At 50.4% G+C, this 20,749-nt stretch overlaps 1 protein-coding gene across 1 annotated transcript; it reads left to right on the plus strand.

Moving 5' to 3' along the window:
• Positions 1-1,904: 1,904 nt before the first annotated feature.
• Fam83a (family with sequence similarity 83 member A) lies at positions 1,905-18,972 on the plus strand. Its single transcript, XM_076836311.2, has 4 exons — positions 1,905-2,384; positions 8,186-8,353; positions 10,270-10,394; positions 18,438-18,972. The coding sequence occupies exons 1-4, from the start codon at positions 1,905-1,907 to the stop codon at positions 18,970-18,972; spliced, it is 1,308 nt and encodes a 435-aa protein (XP_076692426.2).
• The last annotated feature ends 1,777 nt before the right edge of the window (positions 18,973-20,749 follow it).

Here is a 20,749-nt window from a genome sequence, read left to right on the forward strand (position 1 = left end):
TAGAGACTGGGCTTACATGATGCAGAATCAGAGATTGGTTTGAAGAGGACACAGTCTAGACCAGAGTTGGAAAGTGGGAGGAGGCTGTGGGAGATGAGATGGAGTCAACTCCATGAGCAGGAGTTGGCAGAAGACAGAGGGAGAGGGCAGAGAGCCAAAGAGGAGATAGAGGGAGAAGGATTATTGGGGATTTCCCCCTTGAGGCTCCAGGGACTGTAGGGAGGAGAGACATGGAATAAAAGGAGCTAGCCTGAGACTGTGAGCTGGATTCCTTCCATGTTTTTCAAAAGAGAAAAAGAAATTCCCTTTAGACTGCTCTTCTCCTCTTTGGATTGCATTTCAAGCTACATTGCTACACTATCAGACTAAGCCAGGGGCCACCGCTTCTTAGGGCTTTGGGGGCCCTGGGCTGTTTCCTCTGAGAAGTGGAAATGCCCCAGAGAGACCCGTGCTCTGCTGCACACTGGCTTTTGAAGACTAGATGTAGATGGACCTTTATTTTTTTCACTGATTTACATGCAGTGCTGAGAATCAAACCCGGGTGAGTGCTCTACCACTGAGCTCCAGCCCCAGCCCCAGGACCGTGCTCTTGTCCCTCCTACCTACCACTGTCACACTCCTCTCTTCCTGAAGCACCGCTTCATCTAACTCATTCTCCCCGCCGCAGGCTCGCTCCAACGCTGCCGCTGCCGGGCAGATCACAAGGCAGGCCAGAGAGCTGGGGAGCAGCCCGGGGCGGCCCTCCACCAGACAGGAAGGGAGGCTGCAGATGAGGAAGCGTTCTCCCCCTTTGGGTAGGAAACCGAGTTGTGTTCTACCCCATCACCCAGAGGTTCCCACAGGACTGGATGCCCCTAGGGTTGTCTGTGAACCCCAGATGGCCATGATACAACCTACGCATGAACTTGCCCTGGACTGGCTTCCTCCCCTCTATCTCACCATCCACCCGACCTCCTGCTTCTTAGAATCACCTTCCAATGTTCCTGTGCTCAAACCCAAGTCTCAGAGCTGTTTCCAGAACCCAAGGCAGTCAGGTTCCAGACATCCTGTTCCACGGTCAGGCCATGATCTGATCTGAGGAGAAAATAGGCTTATTCCCTTCAGAACTGAGTTCACATGATTCATTCATACGTACTGCCCCCCGCCCTCCAGCCCCAGGACAGATGTCATCCATTCCTGAGCCAGGACACAGCCTCTGTTTCTTCTCCAGACCAATGGGTCAGTGTTGGCTCAGCCTCTTTGTGGACTCTGCAAACAGGACAATGACAAACCAAAGCAGAGATAGGAGGGCTCATTCACAGGACCACGGGGAGGGGTGCTCCGAGCCCCTGGAGGCTGGTGGTCTCTAGTCTGGTTTTCCTCCTCCCAAGGCTCACCATGGCCACAGTACTGTCTCCCAGGGAAATTCTTGCCTCTTGCATTTGAACCCAGGAGCACAGGAGGGTACCTCATGGCCCTGGTACCCTCCTCCTTCAGGCCCACTTGTCCATGGGCTGGAGATTGTTTCTAGCTTTGTAACAAAGGCCTGGGGCTCCAGCCTGGTGAGTTGTGCAACCGAGCGGGAGAGCCGGCTCAGCTGCAGCTGGAGGAGAGGAAATATCCCATGGCTGACTGTGCCAAGGTGGAGACTGAGCCAGCCCTCGGGCCTGCGGGCTGGGCGGTGGCCCTCGGAGATAAGCCAATCCCTCAGCTGCAGGTGAGGATCCCTGAGAAGCACTGTTCAGGGACAGAGGTAAGTCACTTCTCTGAGCCAGAGGAGGGGTGGCAGGTACCCTGCACCCAGCCCAGGAAGCAGGTGGTCTCCAGGAGAGTCGGGAGCCCCACTCCTCCGTGTGCTCCGTGCTCCCCACGTCTGGAAGAGCTCCAGTGTCTGCCTCTCCCTCCACAACTGAGGGACGGGGAGCATGAGTCGGTCAAGGCATGTGGGCAAGATCCGGAAACGTCTAGAAGATGTCAAGAGCCAGTGGGTCCGACCAGCCAGGGCTGACTTCAGTGACAACGAGAGTGTGCGGCTGGCCACAGATGCCCTCTTGGATGGGGGTCCTGAGGCCTATTGGCGAGCGCTCAGTCAGGAAGGTGAAGTGGACTTCCTGTCCTCTGTGGAAACCCAGTACATCCAGACCCAGGCCAAGGAGCCCCCCTGTGCCCCGGATCTTGCAGGAGGGGCTGAAGCCGGCCCCAAGGGACTCGACTCCTGTTCCCTGCCATCAGGAACCTACTTCCCTGTGGCCTCAGAGGGCAGCGAGGCAGACCTGCTGCATACCTGGGCCTCAGCTGAGAAGCCCTACCTGAAGGAAAAGTCCAGTGCCACTGTGTACTTCCAGATGGACAAGCACAACAACATCAGAGACCTCGTACGCCGCTGCATCACCCGGACCAACCAGGTAGTGATGGGGGGTCCTGTGTCCCCTTGGCCATGGCACGTAGAGCAGGGAGAGGGGATGTGTCTTGCTCTCAGGGACAGAATCCAGGTAATTGGGGTTTAGAATGGAGTTGGGGACATTGCACTCTGCCTGGCTGTGGATCACTGACCTACCAATGTCACCTGTCACAGTCTGGGCACAAGCCTCCAAGAGGCATCACTGGGACTCTTGCAGTCACTTCCTCCCTGGCCCTGCTCTTCCATCTGGTTCCCAAACCACCCAGTCTCCATGCTGCAGCAGAGCCTTTCCCTTTCCCTTTCCCTGCGAGTCTAACTTGGCCCCTTCCCTGTTTGGTGCCATCTGTAGCTCTGTCTGCAACGATGGGAGGAGCAAAGTCCTTCTCGGGACTCACAGCCCCCGTCACCTCCTCCCACTCAACCCCGTGGGCCCTGTGGATTCTTCACCCACCAAGCTCTGCCTTCAGGTCTTTGCGTGCCATCCCTCTGCCTGGGCACCCCTCACCGTCCCTGACGCTACTCCTTCTTGGGGAAGACTGTTCTGAATTCCCCAGGCTGGGTTAGGAGCCCACTCTAATGAGGGAGACCTCTCCATTGAGGCACACCCTTGCCCCTGGTCCTTTCAGACCCTGCTTAGACCTGCCTGCCCACAGGTGCTGCTATGGCACCTGAACCAAGCCAGCGGCAAGGCAGAAGATGGGGCCCACAGCAGGGAAAGTTTCTCCCTCCCTGGATATTGATATTTTCATCAATATAGACTTTAGAAGAGGAAGTCCTTAACACAGAGCATGCATCGGCCCAGTCAGGCCAGGCCAGGAGCTCTCCAGAGCCCTGTACTTCTGTCAGCAGGGGAATACGTGGAAGGACTTGCCATCTGGGGCCTCACCCTACCCAGGTGCACTATTTAGCATAGGGCTATGGATCTCCTCTCCTCCCTCCAGAAGCTGCAGAGCGGCAGAAGTAAGAACGAACTTTAAGGAAGGAATTCTGACATCTGTAAAGATTGACAGATTCATCATCTGTAGAGACTGATTTTTGCCAAGTGTGTTGATACATTTGGAATCCTAGCTACTTGGGAGGCTGAAGCAAGAGGATTGCAAGTTTGAGGCTGGCCTGGGCCATATAGGGAGATCCTGTCTGAAAACCCCAAATGAAAAGGGTAGGGCGTGTAGCTCAGTGGCAGAGCCCTTGGGGTTCAATCCCCATTACTTTAAAAAGAAAAAGGCTTATTTTTCTTTTTGTAACTAAAATGATTTATTTTGTTATAGTAAAAAAAAAAAAAACTCTTAAAAATACATGCTGATATTTTAGCTTATTTTTTACTAGGGTCCCAGTCTCATGACTGAATCCCCTCCCAGGGTTAATACTGTCTAGAATCTCGAGGTTCTAGAGAAGGCCACCAAGGTGGGGAGGCTATATGCAGAAAGGGAGGAGAGCGGAGATTCTGGAAGGTAGCAACGGGCAGAGTGGCTCCGTGTGACTGGGCTGCTCTGGAGCGTGTTTCATGTTTCTGTGACACAGAGGCATCAGACTGACAGACAGGTCTGGGCAGGCAGCCAGGAGCCTGGGCTGCCTGGGGCCACCGGCGCCACCTCTTTCAAGTCCCATGGACTCCTGGCACTCAGCCTGCATGCTAGACAGAGGTCCCTTCTGGCTCCCAAGCCCTGTTCCCAAGTGTGTCTCTCAAGCCCAGGGCTCACACACTTGGGAACAGGCCTTGGGAGCCAGATGTCCAGTGCCCTTCTGGGGATGAGACCAGAGTCGCAGGGAGACCCTCCATCACAGCAGCACTGCAGAGCAAGAGTCCTGGAAAGAGGCCAGTCAGGGCCTGAGAGACACAGCCCCTGCCAGAGCCCCTCACCTCCTACTGCCCAGCTGGCAAGGCACCCCTCCACCTCTGTGGCCCTGGGCTCTGTTCATGTCCCTTTGAACAACTCAGCCTGTTACGAATTTAGGACAACACTAAAACCTGCAGATTTCACCTAATAAGAATCTCTAGCTCCCCCTGGCAGATAGGGTGCTGAGCTGTGGTCACCTCTTGGGTCCTCTTTGCCACACAGTCCCCACTACTCCCTGTTGTCTTGGGCCCCTAAGGCCTTGAAGCTGTTTGTGATATTGCTGTCACACACACACACACACACACACACACACATAGACTCGTACACACTCACATGCTTTCTCACACACACACATGCACACGCACACACTCACACTCACACATGCGAGGGTTTGGGGATGGCCTGTTCCCAGAGCTGTGGCAGCAGGTTGGGTTGGTGCCAGGTCACAGCTGTCTGCAGAAGTAGAAGGAGGAGAGAGGGAGGAAAGGTGGGTTGAACTCTCCCTCCCCTGTGGCCTCATCCCCCTGGAGAGGAGGAAAGAGGGGACAAGCTGAGGAGCCAGACTTTCTGGAGCAGTTCCCACTCCCCAAGAAGCAGGAGCCACCTTCTTTCCTATCCCTTTACTCCACAAAGCGCAGGATGGCAGAGTGGGACAGGAGAGGTCACTTGTCCTTGGGGAGCTTCTGCCGTCCGCTTGCCCCTTGCGCGGAGAGGATCGGACGACATTTCGGAAAGCTGCCCCAGGCCTGGGCAGCCCTCAGTGCCTGGAAGTGGGTAGAAGGTGACTAAGGCAGGCTTCCCAAAAAGGCGGCCTCAGAGCTGAGTCGCTGAAGCTGAGTAAGAGTTGGCCAGGCAGAGAAGGAGAGGAAAGGAAGTCCAGTCCTGGGGAGGGTCAAATGCAAACATCCGGGTATCTGAAAAGTCTCATGTGTCCTGAATGTGGGCAGACACCATTGGACCCTGGTAGGACCCGAGCTTGGGGATGTGGGACCCCGAGGAGGGGTGAGCAGTGGGGACAAGGAAGGTGGGGCAGCAGTGCTGTGCCTTCTGTGTTGAGCCAAAAGGTGTGAACAGCAGCTCCCTAGGGTGGTCACCAGTCCCTGTAGGAGGCGGAGGCCCTCCACAGGTTCCCTGAGGATCAGCCTCTCCTTACTCACCGCTTACCCAGGGGAAGCTGGATCATCTTCGTAGACTTCCACCCAGACCAGGTATCTAGCGGACTGATGCAGGAGGCAGAAGAAGCCACACTCCTTGGTGAAGGCAGACATCACAGAAATCAGCAAAATGTAAACCCAGAGCAGATCCATGGTAGAGCACGTGCTCAGTCTGCATGAGGCCTTGGGTTCCATCCCCAGCTCCATCATAGCACGTGAAAATGTGAAACAAGTGAAACAAGGTCACTCTTCTCACCGTATTTTTAGAGCTAGTTCTTCTTTCTGTTTTATTTTTGGTACTGGGGATTGAACCCAGGGTGATTAACCACTGAGCCACATCCCCAGGCCTTTTTTATATTTTATTTATAAACAGGATCTCATTGAGTTGCTTAGGGTCTCACTAAGTTGCCGAGGCTGACTTTGAACCCACAATCTTTCTGCCTCAGCCTCCAGAGCTGCTGGGATTACAGGTGTGTGCTACTGCACCCATCTTAGAGCCAGTTCTTTTCATTAAGCCTGTCATTTTATGTTAATATGTAATAGGTCGCTTATTGATATCTTAAAATAATTAATCAAACTATTCAAAATTTCTTAGTTTTAGATTCTGATATGCTAAGTATTGATAGCTTTAATCCACATAAGTAAAAGCTCTTTGAGATTGTCGATGAGTCTTAAGAGAAGAAGGAAGGGATCCTGAGACCAATAAACCTGGGAAGTTTATTAGGCAAGCCTAAGGCCATTGGAGAATTTGGAGTGGAGACAACATAGAATCATATTGTCTGGCAGAGAACTTGGAAACTGGAATTTTTTTTTTTCTGGATTATTCCTCCTTCATTTTCCCTCCCTCAGGCTGTACCTAATGTAGACAGACATCAGAACTCTTCTTGAAGACCTGGAGCAGAATAATGGGGCACAAGTTCTGGACTGAAGTCTGGGGGTTGTCTACCATCGTCCAGCTATTTGGCTAGGGAAGGTTCTGCCCCATCAGTCTAGCAACCCCCTGCCTGGGCCCATCTCTCAGAAGCTGTGGACTCCTGGAGCTGGCCTACCAGGCTCTGCTTCCAAAGCTTCTTCCTGTCAGCAAGGTGTTATACAAAAGTCTCCCTTGTTTCTCCTTCTCAGCCAGCCTCACCTGCCTGTGCTGGTCCCTCTGATTGGGAGATCCAGCCCTGCCTACCCCTCATCCCTTTTGTTTATGCCCACAGAGGAATTAACAGTCCTTTTAACCCTCTTCCATAACGTGTGTTAAGACCACAGTCTTGCACAGTGTTATTATCTAACATTGTCTATGCTTTCTTATGAACAATGCATATAAAAAATGATAGTCATATTTAACAACATGTAAAAATAACCAGGTTTACTTGAGTGTGGAGCTTTTATCTTTATAGTTAGACCCACATTGCATGAGAGCTAAAACTCCATTCTTGAATAGTGTTTTTTAGGTAAAGAAACTGAGACCCAGAGAGGTCAAGTGACTTATGTAGTCATTCAGCTGGTTTCCAGAAGTTCCAAGACTGAAGTCAAAGTTTCCTAATCCCTCCTACATCTCTATTCTGCTTTATTACCCATCTGTGTTAATTTCCTGGGGCTACCAGAGCAAACTGGCACATGTTTGCTGGTTTACAACAAGAGAAATTCATTCTCTCCCAGTTCTAAAAGTCAGAAGTCCACAGTCAGGTGTCATCTGGGCTGTGTTCCTTCCAAAGGCTCAAGGGTTCCTTCAGTCTCCTGGTTTCTGGCGGCTCCAGGCATTTCTTGGCCTGTGTCTGCCCAACTCCAATCTCCACCTCTGTCTTTACACAGTCTTCTGGTACCTCTTACAAGGATGCTTGTCACTGGACTTAGGTCCCGCTGAGTAATCCAGGGTCATCTCACCTTGAGATCCTTTATGTAACTACATCTGCAAAGACCTTTTCCCAAATAAGGTCTCACCCACAGATTGTGGTGGTTAGGATGTGGACTTGTATTTGGGGAGAGCACAGTCCATCCTGCTACACCCTCCCAGGTGGCACTCCCATCCAGGGACTGAAAAAGAGTAGTTCAAACCAGTCATTGACCTCAAATTAATCCAACTGGAAGCCAAAACCCACAGGAAGCCAACAAGATATTGTGCACCCATATTTCCGAACATCCTTAAATCAGAACACCAAGTTATTTCCAAACCTGCCCCGTCTCTAGTCAACCATCTCTATACCAGTGCTGTCTCAAAGGAGCAGGGACTCTCAGGCACAGAACTGGAAGGATTTACTGAGCTATCAGAGTGGAGGCTGTCTCTTTTGTCAGTACCTCTGAAGTGGAGGCATTTATCTTTCAGCACAGAGAGAGGGCCCTGGCCATCTTTGGTGCCGTAGGCTTAAATGTATGCAAACCTAATCCTATGATAACAGGGCTGAGTTCTAATGGGTCTTGGGTCTTATTAGAACTCCTTTTCTGACACGCGGTGGAGGGTGAGCAGTTCCCTCCCTGTCCAGACAGCCATGGCGGCTGAGAAGAAAGCCAGCTCCAGGAGGTGCCTGGCCCCTCTGCTCTGCCCTTCCAGCCTTCTTCCCGTCCCCCTCTGCACTCCCGTCCGACTCCCATGGGCATGGGGACCTAGACAGTGCAGTGGGAGGTGGGCTCAGGACAGGGACAGAGACCTCCACTCTAGCTCTTTCTTTCCCCTCCTTGAACCCCGCTCACTTATCCTCCCTCCTACCCGCTGCTTCCCTCTCCCCTGGCCCCTCTCAGGGATTGGGGCCTCAGTAAATTTGGCTGGGACTGGTCAGCACCTGGCCCTAACGTCCCTAGTAACTGAGCCCTCTGCCCTGGTCCAGGTCCTGGCCATCCTGATGGATGTGTTCACGGATGTGGAGATCTTCTGTGACATTCTAGAGGCAGCCAACAAGCGTGGTGTGTTCGTCTGTGTGCTCTTGGACCAGGGAGGTGTGAAGCTCTTCCAGGAGATGTGTGACAAGATCCAGGTCTCTGACAGTCACCTCAAGGTAGGGGTTCCCGTGAGAGTCTAAGGGGACTTTGTATCAGTGAGAATCTAATGGGCTTTGCCTTGATAATAACACCCCCCTACGATGGCTCAGCACAGTAAGTCCTGTATGGATCCTGTATGGATCAGATGGCCTCCCTCTAGCCAGTGACTCGCGATAAGGAACACATGGCCTCCCAAAAAGCAGGGACAGAGGGGGAAAAAAAAAAAAAATGACAGGAGGATTCTGCAGGGTGTTCTTAGGATCTGACCTAGAAGAGATTTCCATCACTGGCCCCTGCCTGGATGCCTGGGCCTGGAGTGAGCGGGAGCCGTGCCTGGTGAGTGTCCCTCTCCATGTATTCCTCCCCTCCTCCCAGCTAGGGAGCCCAGTGGATGTGCCTCTCAGGGCAGGGCAACCTCAGCACCTGCAGATACACGTGCAGAACTCCTGGGCCCAACAGGAAATCAAGGCTCTTGGACCTCCCTGAGCCTCCCATTTCCGTCTCTGGCAGGAGGGAAAGAAACCCAGAGGTGAGAGTTAATTGGCCTCGCAAACTTGAGGGCAGTGAGTTCAAGATCATAGGGAAAACCACCCGCATCTTCATGAGTAGCTCAGCTGGACAGGGGATGGGTGGTCCTCGGGACTCCTTTGATGACTCCCCTCAGCTCAGGCAGCTTGGCCTCTGGGAGAGCCTCCCAGACAAGGATGAAGGCTCCTCCCTCCCTCCCTCCTGTCCACGCTGATGGTGCCACAGGCCCCAGCCGTCAGCGGTGCTGCCTGACATTACCTGGCCGCGGAATGAGGTCAAGGGCGTCAGGGCGAGCCTTGCCTGCGTGGTGCATACTGGCCACACCTGACCGTCGTCTGCTCACCACAGGACAGTGGGATGTGCCCCCTCCCACCACCTCACAGAGAGCCTGGGTGTGCCCCTCAGAGCCTGCCTGGCCACCTTGGTGGCATCTGGCAGTGTTTCACCTCCCCAGCCTTAACCCTGAGACAGAGCCCCACGCTTCACCTGCTTTTTCATTTGTTTCAGGCTTCTGAGGGGTTCCACCTAGGGCCGGGCAGCAGGGGCTGCTGGGGAGGCCAAGGACAAGTAGGGCCAGGATTTGGGTAGAGGTCACACCCTCTCTGGACCATACAGGATCCACTGGGAACTTCACAAAACCACTCCCTTAGACTGCTCTGGGCTGAACCTCTGCCCAGCTTGCGGTCAAGAACACATGTCACCAAACCAGTCAGGAGGCTTGCCCCTAAGTAAGTGACAGACTTCTTGTGGCCTGTGGAGAGCTAGGCGAGGGCTCCACAGGCGTCAGGCCCTTGTCTGTTTTTTTATCCGCTGTCTTGTTTGAATTTTGCCCCTCCCCCCCATCCCTTTTTCATTGCCAGCTAATGCCAGGACAAAGAGGAAAACTTAGAAAGTCCAGCCAAGGAAAAAAGTGAAAAAGCCCCTAATCCCACCAGAGAACACATGTTTACATCTTGATGACCATCCTTCCAGACTTTTCCCTATCCAGACTGTCTTAGTCTGTTCATGCTGCTATAACAGAATACCATGGAGTGGATGTCTTATAAACAGCGGAAATTTATTTCTCACAGTTCTGGAAACAGGAAAGTCCAACAGGAAGGTGCCAGAGGTCAGCGTTCAGTGAGGGACCACTGCCTTGTTCATAAAGGGCTGTCTTCTCACTCTTTCTGAGACTTGCAGAAGGAGGAAGGAGCTCTCTGGGATCTCTTTTATAAGGACACCAATCCCCTTGGTTAGGGCTCCACCCTCATGACCTAATCACTTCCCAATGGCTCCATCTCCTAATACCATCACACTGGGCATTAGGTCTCTACACAGAATTAGGGGGACACATTCAACCTACAGGTCAGTCTATATCTGCAAATGTGCAATTCGTAAGTGGCCCATTGATATTTCCTCCCAACAGAACATTGCCATTCGGAGTGTGGAAGGAGAGGTGTACTGTGCCAAATCAGGCAGGAAATTTGCTGGCCAAATCCAGGAGAAATTCCTCATCTCAGACTGGAGAGTCGTCCTATCTGGATCCTACAGGTGAGCACTGGGTTCCCTCCTGGTGAGGCTTTGGGACTTTGCAGTGCCAAGGGCCAGGTGAGATACAGACCAGCATCTAGCTGCTCACACACACCAGCAGCAACCAGGGTGTCTTATCACATAGATGGGATGGGAGACACAAAATATGTATCCATTCAGGGTAGAAAAGCCTTGCCAGGTGCCTCAGTTTCCCCTGATATTGCAACAGGATATAGATTGCTCTTTTTCCCTTCTCAGATCTCTTCAGTGTGTCTACAATTGCTTTTATTGTGCGTGCCCATGCTCTGTTTCATCTTTACATTTTTATTACTTTACTACAACAAAATTTATTAAGATTTATTAATTCACACACCAAACAGTTCACCTGCTTAAATATACAATTCAGTTCTTAATATGCACAGTGTTGGGCAACCACCCCAAATAAGAATATTATCCTCACTCCAAAAGGATACACCCTGCCCATTCACAGCCACTCCCCATGGCCCCAGCACAGAGGGTCCCTAGGCAAACATTAATCTACTTCCTGTTTCTACAGGTTTTCCTGATTTGGACATTTCATATGAATAGAATCATGTAATATGTGGTCTTCTTTCACTCAACACGATGTTTTCAAGATTCACACCACTGGGGAGACACACCACATTTTATTTAGCCATTCATCAACTGATAGACATTTGTACTGTCCACTCTTGGGAACAATTCTGCTAAGAACACTCCTATAAAATGTTTTTGTTAACTTATGTTTTTTTGCCACATTTAAAAAAAATTTTTAGTTAAACATGGACACAATATCTTTATTTTGTTTATTTATTTTCTTAATGTGGTGCTGAGGATCAAAACCCATGTATGAGGGAAGCACTCCACCAATGAGCCACAGCCCCAGCCCTTTTGGCCACATTTTTAATTGGTGCTTATAGTTGTACAGAATATGGAATTTGTTGTTACATATTTGTACACGCACACAATACAAAATACAACAATATAATTTGGCCTCTATCACTCCCCAGCACTTTCCCCCTCCATCCCCTCCTCCTTTTCCCTTCGACTTAGGTTTTTAACTCTCTTCAGTCTGTGCCTCCCTGGGATTGCTGGGCGATGGAGTGATTCTGTGTTTAACCTCTCAGGGAACGTCAGCTTTTTATTCCAAAGTGGCTGTATCATTTGCATTTCTCCCAGCAATGTCTGAGAGTTCCAATTTCTCTGATCCTAGGCAACACTTGTTGCTGGTCGTTACAGCCATTCTGTCGATGTGAAGTGATATCTCTTTGTGGGCTTGGTTTGCATCTCTGAGGCTAAAGATGCTGAAGTCTTGTGCTCTTGGCCCTTGGCACATCTCTGGAGAAATGTTTGTTTTTACCACTTACATCAAGACCCTGTATCCAAATGTCTGACCATCCACTTATTCCACAGTGCTGCCTTGCTTGGGTCCCTCTTTTGAGACTTGCCTTCAGATCCTAAAGTACCTTCTGCTAAATGTCCTTGGTGGTGGCACTGGGGATTTGATAGTGGGTTTCAGGGAGGGAGGCAATGAGGGTGCAGTCATGGAAGCGAGGAACAGCTGAGGCCATTTGTGAGCACTGAGTTGAGAAGGTTCGGAGTGTGGCAGAGAGCGCAGTGGGGATCTCCCTTATTCCACCGTGAGCCCTGCAGCGACTGATAAAATAAAAGCAGGAAGACAACACCGGGAAAAGGTGGGAGCAGAGTAGGCTTGCAGCACAGCAGGCCCGAGTGGACAGGGGATCGGGAGACCTGCAGCATGCCCTCCTACGCCAGAGCAAGAGCATGATACACCATCCAACAGCCACAGGGAGGCAACTGCAGAATCCCCAGCCAGGGACGGAGGAGCATAAAGGGAGGGAGAAAAAGGAAACAAAGGCTTACATCTGAAGTGCACCATATTTCTTCAGGTTATTAATGCCTTTGTGCTTAAATCCTACTTTCTGTGATATTAGTATTTCCGCCTTTGGTTTTCTGTTGAAAACAGAAATTTATACAGTGTCTTCATCCATTTGGGCAGCTATAACAAAATACCATCACTGGATGGCTTATGAACAACAGACATTGATTTCACACAGTTCTGAAGGTCTACGGCCTGGTTCATAGGCCCAAGCCTTCTCACTGTCTTTATGGTGAAAGCATGTCTTTGCCCCCTTATGGCAAAAGGGATAAGGGAGCTCCCTGGGGTCTCCTTTATAAGGCACTAATCCCATTCATGAGGCCTCCACCCTTATAACTAATGACCTTCCAAAGGCTCACCTCCTAATACCACCTCATTGGGGATTAGGGCTTTCAACATTTGAATTTGGGGAGACATAAAACCGAATCCTTAGCACAAAATATATATATTTTCCATACCATTTTCATTAGTCAGCTTTGTGTTACTTCAACAAAATACCTGCTTCTGAGGCAAGTAACTTTATAAAGAGAAAAGTTTTATTTAGCTCACAGTTTGGGAGGTTTATTCTAAGATCAGGCAACTTCATTTGTTTGACTTCCGGTGAGGGCAGCACACCATGGCAGGAGTGTGTAGAAGCAAGAGGTCACATCTCAAATCAGAGCAGAGAGGGGACAGCAGGGTCCCTACATATCTTTTGAGGACATGCCTAAAGACTGAGGACCTCTCCCTAGGCCCCAGCTCCCAAGAACACCACCCTGGGACCAAGCCCTGAACAATTCGGAACTCCGGGGGACACACCCATATTCACATCATGGCACTATTATTTTCACACACTTTCTGTTAGATTTTGGCAATTGTCCCTGATCCCAGAAGCCAAACTGGAGTGAGGAGTCTGTGTGGAGAAATTATCTCTCACTTTAGTATTCATATAACATAAATATAACCACTTCAAAAAACACAATTCAATGGCATTTAGTACATTCAAAACATCGGACAACCATCACCTAGTTTTGAAATATTTTCATCACCCCCAAAAGAAACCCCATGCCCATTAAACAGTCATTTCCTAACCCTCCACTCCCCAATGTGCATTTGCCATGTGTTTACCTTTCTAGGTGTTTCACGAAAATACAATCATACAGTACATGGTATTTTGTGAATGGCTCCTTCCACTTAACATGATGTTTTCAAGGTTCACTCAAGTTGAGCAAATTGCAGTACTTAATTCCTTTTTATTATTGAACAATCTTCCATTGATGAATGAACCACGATTTGTTCATCTATTCATCCACTTATAAACATTGGGGTCATTTCTACCCTTGGGTGATTGTGAATGGTGACTAAGAACTCTTGCAGAGATGAGGCCCCACTTCTAGTCACTTTCTCCTCTGGAACTCAGGTTTTGCCTCAGCAGAGGGAAAGGAGGGGATGAGCCCATGTCTGGAAGAGCTGAGAGTGACTGGAACTTGGGAAAGAAATCAAAGCAGGTGCCACCTGAGCTCCCTCCCTGCAGCAGCCCCTAAACAGTTCACTTTAAAATGATCTATTTTCAATAGATCAAAGTTTGGATACATTTAAAAGAAAAAAGATTTCCCCGGAAACTCTTATTTATAAGACCACACCCCAATATTAAAGATGAGACTGTTACTTTTGAGCAATTGCGTGCCTCCAGAAACTACCATCTACATTCTGCATTCCGTGAACTGGAGAGGCCTGGGAACACTGCTACTGAGAAACTACTAATGCAAGGGGATAAAAAGAAAATGCAGAGAAGCAAGTGCCTGTTATCTGTGTGCAGAGTGAAAACCAATGAGGGAGTTCAGCCGGTGGAGAGATTTTGACCCAAGGATCATTTCAGGGAGATCAGATCCGGGCCTGGGTGGGGGGTATTCCTCCTGATAAACCTGCCTTAGGCACCTCGGGGAGACAAAAGCTCTGTTCATCTTCAAGTTGTCAGAATGGGAAACTTTTCACCCTCTGATCCCAAAGTTGGTAACTGTTTTCACCTCTGAACAAAGCCAAACAGAGTATCATATATCATGTTTTCCCCTAGGAGAATAACCATTTGAATTTGTTAGTTCATAACTGCTCTCTGATTTTCTCTTTCTGGGCTGTTTTCCTCATCAGAACAAAATGGGAAACACTATATAAGACTGTTGTGAGAATCAGCTAAAATAGCAAGTGCAAATATTTAGCTACCTGACACAGGAGATACACTCCAAAAATGTTTATGTAAGCCAGGTGCAGTGCACACCTTTAATCCCAGTTAGCTACTCAGGAAGCTGAAGTGGAGGGTCCCAAGTTCAAGGCTAGCCTCAGTAATTTAGCAAGACCCTGTCTCAAAATAAAATTTAAAAATCCAAAGAGACAAGGAGAAGTGGTCATGGAGGAGGGCACGTGAGCTGTGAGGTCAGCATGAGTAAGCGTGTGCTCGGGGGCGGGCCAGAGGGGGCCGCCCTTCTCCCCCCAGGCTGACAGTATTGCTTAGAGTTGGGCCTTGAAGGATGAAGAAGTTCTCATGGAGTGAGGGGAAGGTAGGCAAAATCAGGCATCAGGAAAGGCATGAGAAACAGCATGACACTGGCATGGACTTCCAATTGGACCCAATGCCACCCATGGGTTTTCTCTCCCAGGGACAGAAAGATCCAGATCAAATCATTCCCATCTTTAAAATCTTTCAACTCTTGCTGCTGTTCTTAGAAAACAAATTATAAATCCCATCCTTACCAGGCCTCCCTCTCGGCAGCCTGTCTCCTGTCCCTCCGTGTTGGAGCCACACCGGCTCCTCCTAAGGTCCTCACGCTCCTTGGTACCCCCAGACCTTTGCTCTTGCTGCTCAGGGCCTCTGCTGAGGCTCATTTCTGCCACTTTTTCTCTGCTAAACCCTCGTCTTTAGGACCTGACCTGGCAGCTTGCAGATCAGTGCCTCAGAGACCTTCTCTGATCACCCCATCCAGGGTCCTGTGGCCCTCACCGGCTTCAGATTCGTGGCAATTTGTAATCATTTGAGTGCAGGCTTGTTTGGCCAAAATTGTGAACCCTATGAGTTCAGAGAGGGGCTGCTCTGTTTCCGCCTCCGTTGTGTTCCTGGCACGAGTGCAGTAAATACAGTGCCTGGCACGTTGCATGTGCCCATAAATCTTTGTTGAATGAATGAGTGAATAAAAGCAGGTTGGGTTCCTGCCACCCCGTGTGGCCTAAGGAATGAAGTCTTCCAAACTGTGTCACCGTCCATTAGTGGGGTATGAAATCAACTTAGTGGACGATGTCCAGAATTTTGTGAACATGAAATAGAGTAGGAAAGCTGAAGTCCATGGCTGGACCTGGAGTGAGGAGCACTTTCTAGTGGAAGCCGGGGAGGCACGGTGGTCACACTGGACCCGCAGTGGCTCTGGGGTGAGGCAGAGGAAGCTTCTGGGTGTGAGCAGGCTGTGGTGGCACAAGATAGGGAGTCCCCCCAAACATCAGGAATGTGAAAAGGCCGTGGTCCTCTGCCCTCGCTGCTGATGACTGACCTCCCCCATCTCTCCTCCTTCAAACTCTCAGAGGTTTGGGGTTTTTTTTTTTTTTTTTTTTTTTTTCCCTTCTTGTCACATTTTATACTTTTCCAACCAACACAAAAACAAAAAGACTGACAATACCAACCGTTGGATTCCCGGGATCTTAGACACGTTGCTCATAGGATGGCAAGTGGGGACAATGACTTTGGAGAGTCTGGCATTTTCTCCCAAAGCTGAATCTTCGCCCTTTATGATCCACTCCTAGATAAACACTGAGGGAAACGTGGCCACACTCATGGTGGAAGGCTCGTGTGAGAATGTTCACAGCGGCCCTGCTCACGACAGAAATAACCCAAGTGTCGTGTGTGGCAACAAGCCACAATATGAACACACCTTAGCAAGGTGCTTTTAAGTGGAAAAATATCCCCAAAGATTAGATGCATATTAAAAAGAACTAAAGTAAAAATACTCACTTTCAAGAGTATATTAATAGCCGGGATTGTATGATGGCATGTCTGTAATCTCAGCAGCCCCGGAGGCTGAGGCTGAAGAATCTCAAGTTCAAAGCCAGCTTCAGCAACTTAGTGAGGCCCTAAGCAACTTAACAAGATCCTGTATCTAAATAAAAACTAAAAAGGACTCGGGGCATTGATCAGTGGTTAGCACCCTGGGTTCAACCCCCAGTTTAGAAAAAAAAAGTGTATATTATACATCACTTTTAATTATGGAAAAAGAAAAGTCAGGGAGTTATGATCAGAGGGTTCATGGTGCTGATTTATTTTATTTTACACTATTTCTTTTTGCAAAGCTGAGGATTAAACCCAAGACCTCACACATGCTAGGCAAGTGCTCTACCACTGAGCTACACCCCCAGCCCAAAGCTGATATTTTAAAGTTTAGAATCCTAGGAATGGATTGCAGGGACACCCATGTGGCGGGTGCCGGTCATGGTCAAGAGGCTAGCTTTTATTTAGGTGGGGGTTCATAGGCACTGATGACATTATTTTAAAAACCTAATAAAATTGATAAATGAATAAAACATGGGCCTTGAACAGGCCAATGAAGAGGATGAGTCACGAGCCAAAGATCATGACTCAGTGAATGCTAAGTACAATAAAAATCAAGCATATTTCTCCCCATGGATTGTGGAAAGAAAGAAAGAAAGAAAGGGAAAGAAGGAAGAAAGAGGGTAAAAGCTAAAGCATGTGATAAACAGATGTGCTGAGCAAATATGGGCATGCAGGGAATGAATGGGACACACAGAGGTAGCCGGGGTGTCACAGATAAGCATGGGGAAATGGGAGCCACATGCATGCAGAGACATGGGGGCCTAAGAAGTTGCCAGGGATGCTCTGGACCTGCTTTTTTAGCAGAGCCACCAGCCATGTGGCCTGACCTGGCCTGGTTGTGAACAGCAAGGTGTGATTGGTTTCTTGTGCGGCCCAGCCCCACCGTCCCCGGGTCTGCCCTCTTCCCTACCACCTGCCTGGCTCCTGGCTCAGCATCAGCACCCAGCTCTCCTGGGCTGTGGGTGGCTCCTGAGCAGGGGAGAATGGTTTAATCAAAACCTTATTCTTGTTCCCAGGATTATCCTGGTCACATTTGGGCCCACACTATCTGACAGAGCAGGGATTCTGGGGCTGGGGCCAGGCCTTTGGGTACAAGACAGGCAGACTAGGGCTGGAAGCTGAGGACCCCATCCTTAGTTGTCCCTTTCTGTTTAGCTCTGGCACTGTCCCCACTAGTTACCCAAGTCCTCTCTGTCCTTCCCTTGGCACTCCCCACCTGCACCTGGTCTCTCTGAGTAGGGACCCAGTAACCCTGTTTGATCCTCCGGGCAGAGCTGTCGGGATTTTTAAGGATTTGGGTAGGGGTGAGCTGAGAGAAGTTTTTCATCAGAGATAGAAAAGAATTTGCTTAAAACAGAAAAATCACAAAACACAATACCAAGTCCTCTAAATGGAGGGCCAGGGCGAGTCTTTGAGGGCGTCTTCCCATGGGGTTTAGAAGACTTTCTTGCATAAACCCAGGCTGTCTGCATTTGCTTCCTGTGGCTGTGCCCTACGCTCCCTGTCCCGTCTCTCAGATCCTGACTTGAAAATGGGGCTGGATCCTCCTCACAAGCACTTCAGATTATCGCAAAAACACAGCTGGCCATTCCAGGAGCAGCCACCTTCTAGCAGTCATTCTTTGCAGACCCCTGAGTGGTGGCAAGAGGCAGGTGTCCCACCTCACAGGTGAAGAGACTGAGGCCCCAGCTGCTGAGTGACTCCTCGGAGCACAGAGTGGAGGCAGCTGGGACTCAGCTGCCACTCGGCTCCTTTCTGCCTTCCCAGGGAGTATGTAAGGGCCCTGATCTGAGCACCAGGAGGGAGCCTTACAGCTGGGGACTCGATTGCCCTCATAATTGCTCATCTGCAAACATGTCCTGGTCTCTGAGCCTCCGTGTCTGCCTCTGTTAAGGGGGAAAATGACAGCTAGTCAGGGTTCAGATAACAGGGTTTCCTCCAGGATGAAGTGAGCCTGCTCAGGAGTTGGGGGCCTTGTGTGCACCCTCCCTTCCTGCCCTGAGAGGTCCCATGGTTCACAGACATGGCCTGCCTCTTGCGCCCACTTTCTCACCCCCTCTATCCTCTTGTCCTCCAGCTTCTCCTGGCTCTGTGGACACGTCCACCGGAACATCCTCTCCAAGTTCACGGGCCAGGCAGTAGAGCTGTTTGATGAGGAGTTCCGCCACCTCTACGCCTCCTCCAAGCCCCTGATGGGCCTGAAGTCCCCCAGGCTGACCACACTCCTGCAACCCAGAGAGGGTCCCAGCACCCACAACGGCCGCCTCAGTGGCAGCAGCTGCTCTGCCAGTGACCGCACATCCTCCAACCTCTTCAGCAGCCCGTCGACAGGCAGCAACCCCCGTAATCAGAGTGTGTCCATGTCCTCGGGGCCTGGAAGTCCCCTGGTCCCAAACCCTCCCCCACCCCCCAGGTTTCAGCCTTACCACGGGCCTTGGGGAGCCCCATCTCCACAGGCCCTCTTCTCCCCCAGGCCTCACGATGGCCCTCCCACCCCCTACAACAACCTCAATGCCTATAGGCCCACTAGGCTGCAGCTTGAGCAGCTTGGCCTGGTCCCCAGAGTGACCCACATCTGGAGACCCTTTTTACAGGCCTCACCTCATTTCTGAAGGGCTCTGCTGTGTTCCCAGGGCCAGGTCAGGACACTTCTGAATTCGTTCGTTCATAGACCCCACCTCAACAACTAAGAGTGTTGAGCCTGATTCCTTCAAAGGCACTTGGACAAAATCATCGCCTATGTCAGAATGTTCCCAGGCCTAAAACCATCTGCTTGCAACCCCCACCAGCCCCTGGGTTGCCCCTCACTGGTTTGGCCTATGCAGCCCTTTCCAGAAGGTTTCAGGAAGATGGGAGTAGCAGGGAACTAGAGGACAAGATCATGACAACAGAGCCCCTGTCTTCCAAAAATCACCCAGAGCTTCAGTGTGAATGGAGTCCTCAAGCCTCCAGGATGTAAAAAAGGGGCAGACGTGGTGTGAGACCTGGGAACTTTAGACTCTACCACACAGAAGTGAAATTGAGTCTTATGAGCACAAAAACTAAGGAAAAACCTTTATTGGGGCCACCAATTGGAAAGGGAGACACAGCTCCCACAGGAAGGTCAGGCTGGCTTGCTGGAACAAAAAAGGGCCTATTTTTACTGGCTGCTTACAGGGTGGGGCTCAGGAATGTGGCCCTGACGAGCTATGTGAATGCACCCCAGCTCTAGTGATGCCCACTGTTGAGGAGGTAACTGAGGCACATGAGCCAAGATCTAGGGGTGCATTTGCCCTTTGTCCTCATCACATATGCAGCTTAAGCTTTACTAATGGGTAAACTGAGGTACCAACATGTAGATGACTGGTAGGTACTTCTGTTTCCCAGGAACGGTCCACTGCCTGGAGATTTGGATAAGAAAGAGTCAGGAGAGGATGTGGGAACATTCTAGATGTTTCTGGGAGAGTCAGAGGAAACTCCTCTTCCCTAGAAATACTGGGCTACCCTTGGGCCCAGTGAATTAGACAGATGGCATCTATCTTATTTTTTTAAAATTCTATTCCTATCTCATTTTCCTTCTCTCCTCCCCGCCGCCCTGAAAGTTAAAAAAATAAAAAGAGACCAAGAAACCTTTGGTTCCTAATGGCATTTCAGCCCCAGCCTGCGGCTGTTGTTTCCCAGGCAAGACTGAGATCCGGGTAGAACTACCAGGCCTGGCTGACTCATCAACTGAGAAAGTTGAGGGAAGGGGAAGGCTTCTTGGGTGACAGAAGGTCCTGAGCCCAGCTCTCCAAGGCCCACCCTGCGGGTGCCTGCATGGATTCAGCCCTGGGGCAGGGAAGACCCAGCTCTATCCTGACTTCTCCCCACCAGCCATTTTCCCTCTATGGCCAATCTGTCATCTTAGGGCTGTTCACAGATATGCTGTTCCACCTCTCCTGAATCCTCGGACCATGGCAACAGCCTGCTGACTGGGAAGGTGGGTGTGCTTCACTTTGGCTAGTGACACGTGAGTGGAGGTGCTGGGATCTCTGGTAGACCCAACCTGGTCTTTTCTTGTGTCTTGATCTAACAATCACCTCCAGACAGAGGCATGGGGAGCCTGGGTGCAGTGACCCACATAGAGGGAACCCTCAAGCTGAAGCCCTCTCCCACCAGCGTGGGTGCCTAATAGGCCACAATCAGTAGACACCACCATGGCCACCCAACCACTCACCCAGATATGTAGTAGGAACAAGAAATAAGCCTGTGTCATTTAAGCCACTGAGAAATGCGTGTTTCTCTTTTGCACCATCACCCAGCTTTGCTGACTCTAAGGGCCACTGCCCTGAGGCAGAGACATCCTTTGGGATGCCTTGGGCTCATTTCCTAAGACCCATTTCTACCCGAGGACCAGGAGTGGTTTTCCAC

Source organism: Callospermophilus lateralis, chromosome 16 (genome assembly GCF_048772815.1).
Source record: "Callospermophilus lateralis isolate mCalLat2 chromosome 16, mCalLat2.hap1, whole genome shotgun sequence".
In the NCBI taxonomy this organism is placed as follows: domain Eukaryota; kingdom Metazoa; phylum Chordata; class Mammalia; order Rodentia; family Sciuridae; genus Callospermophilus; species Callospermophilus lateralis.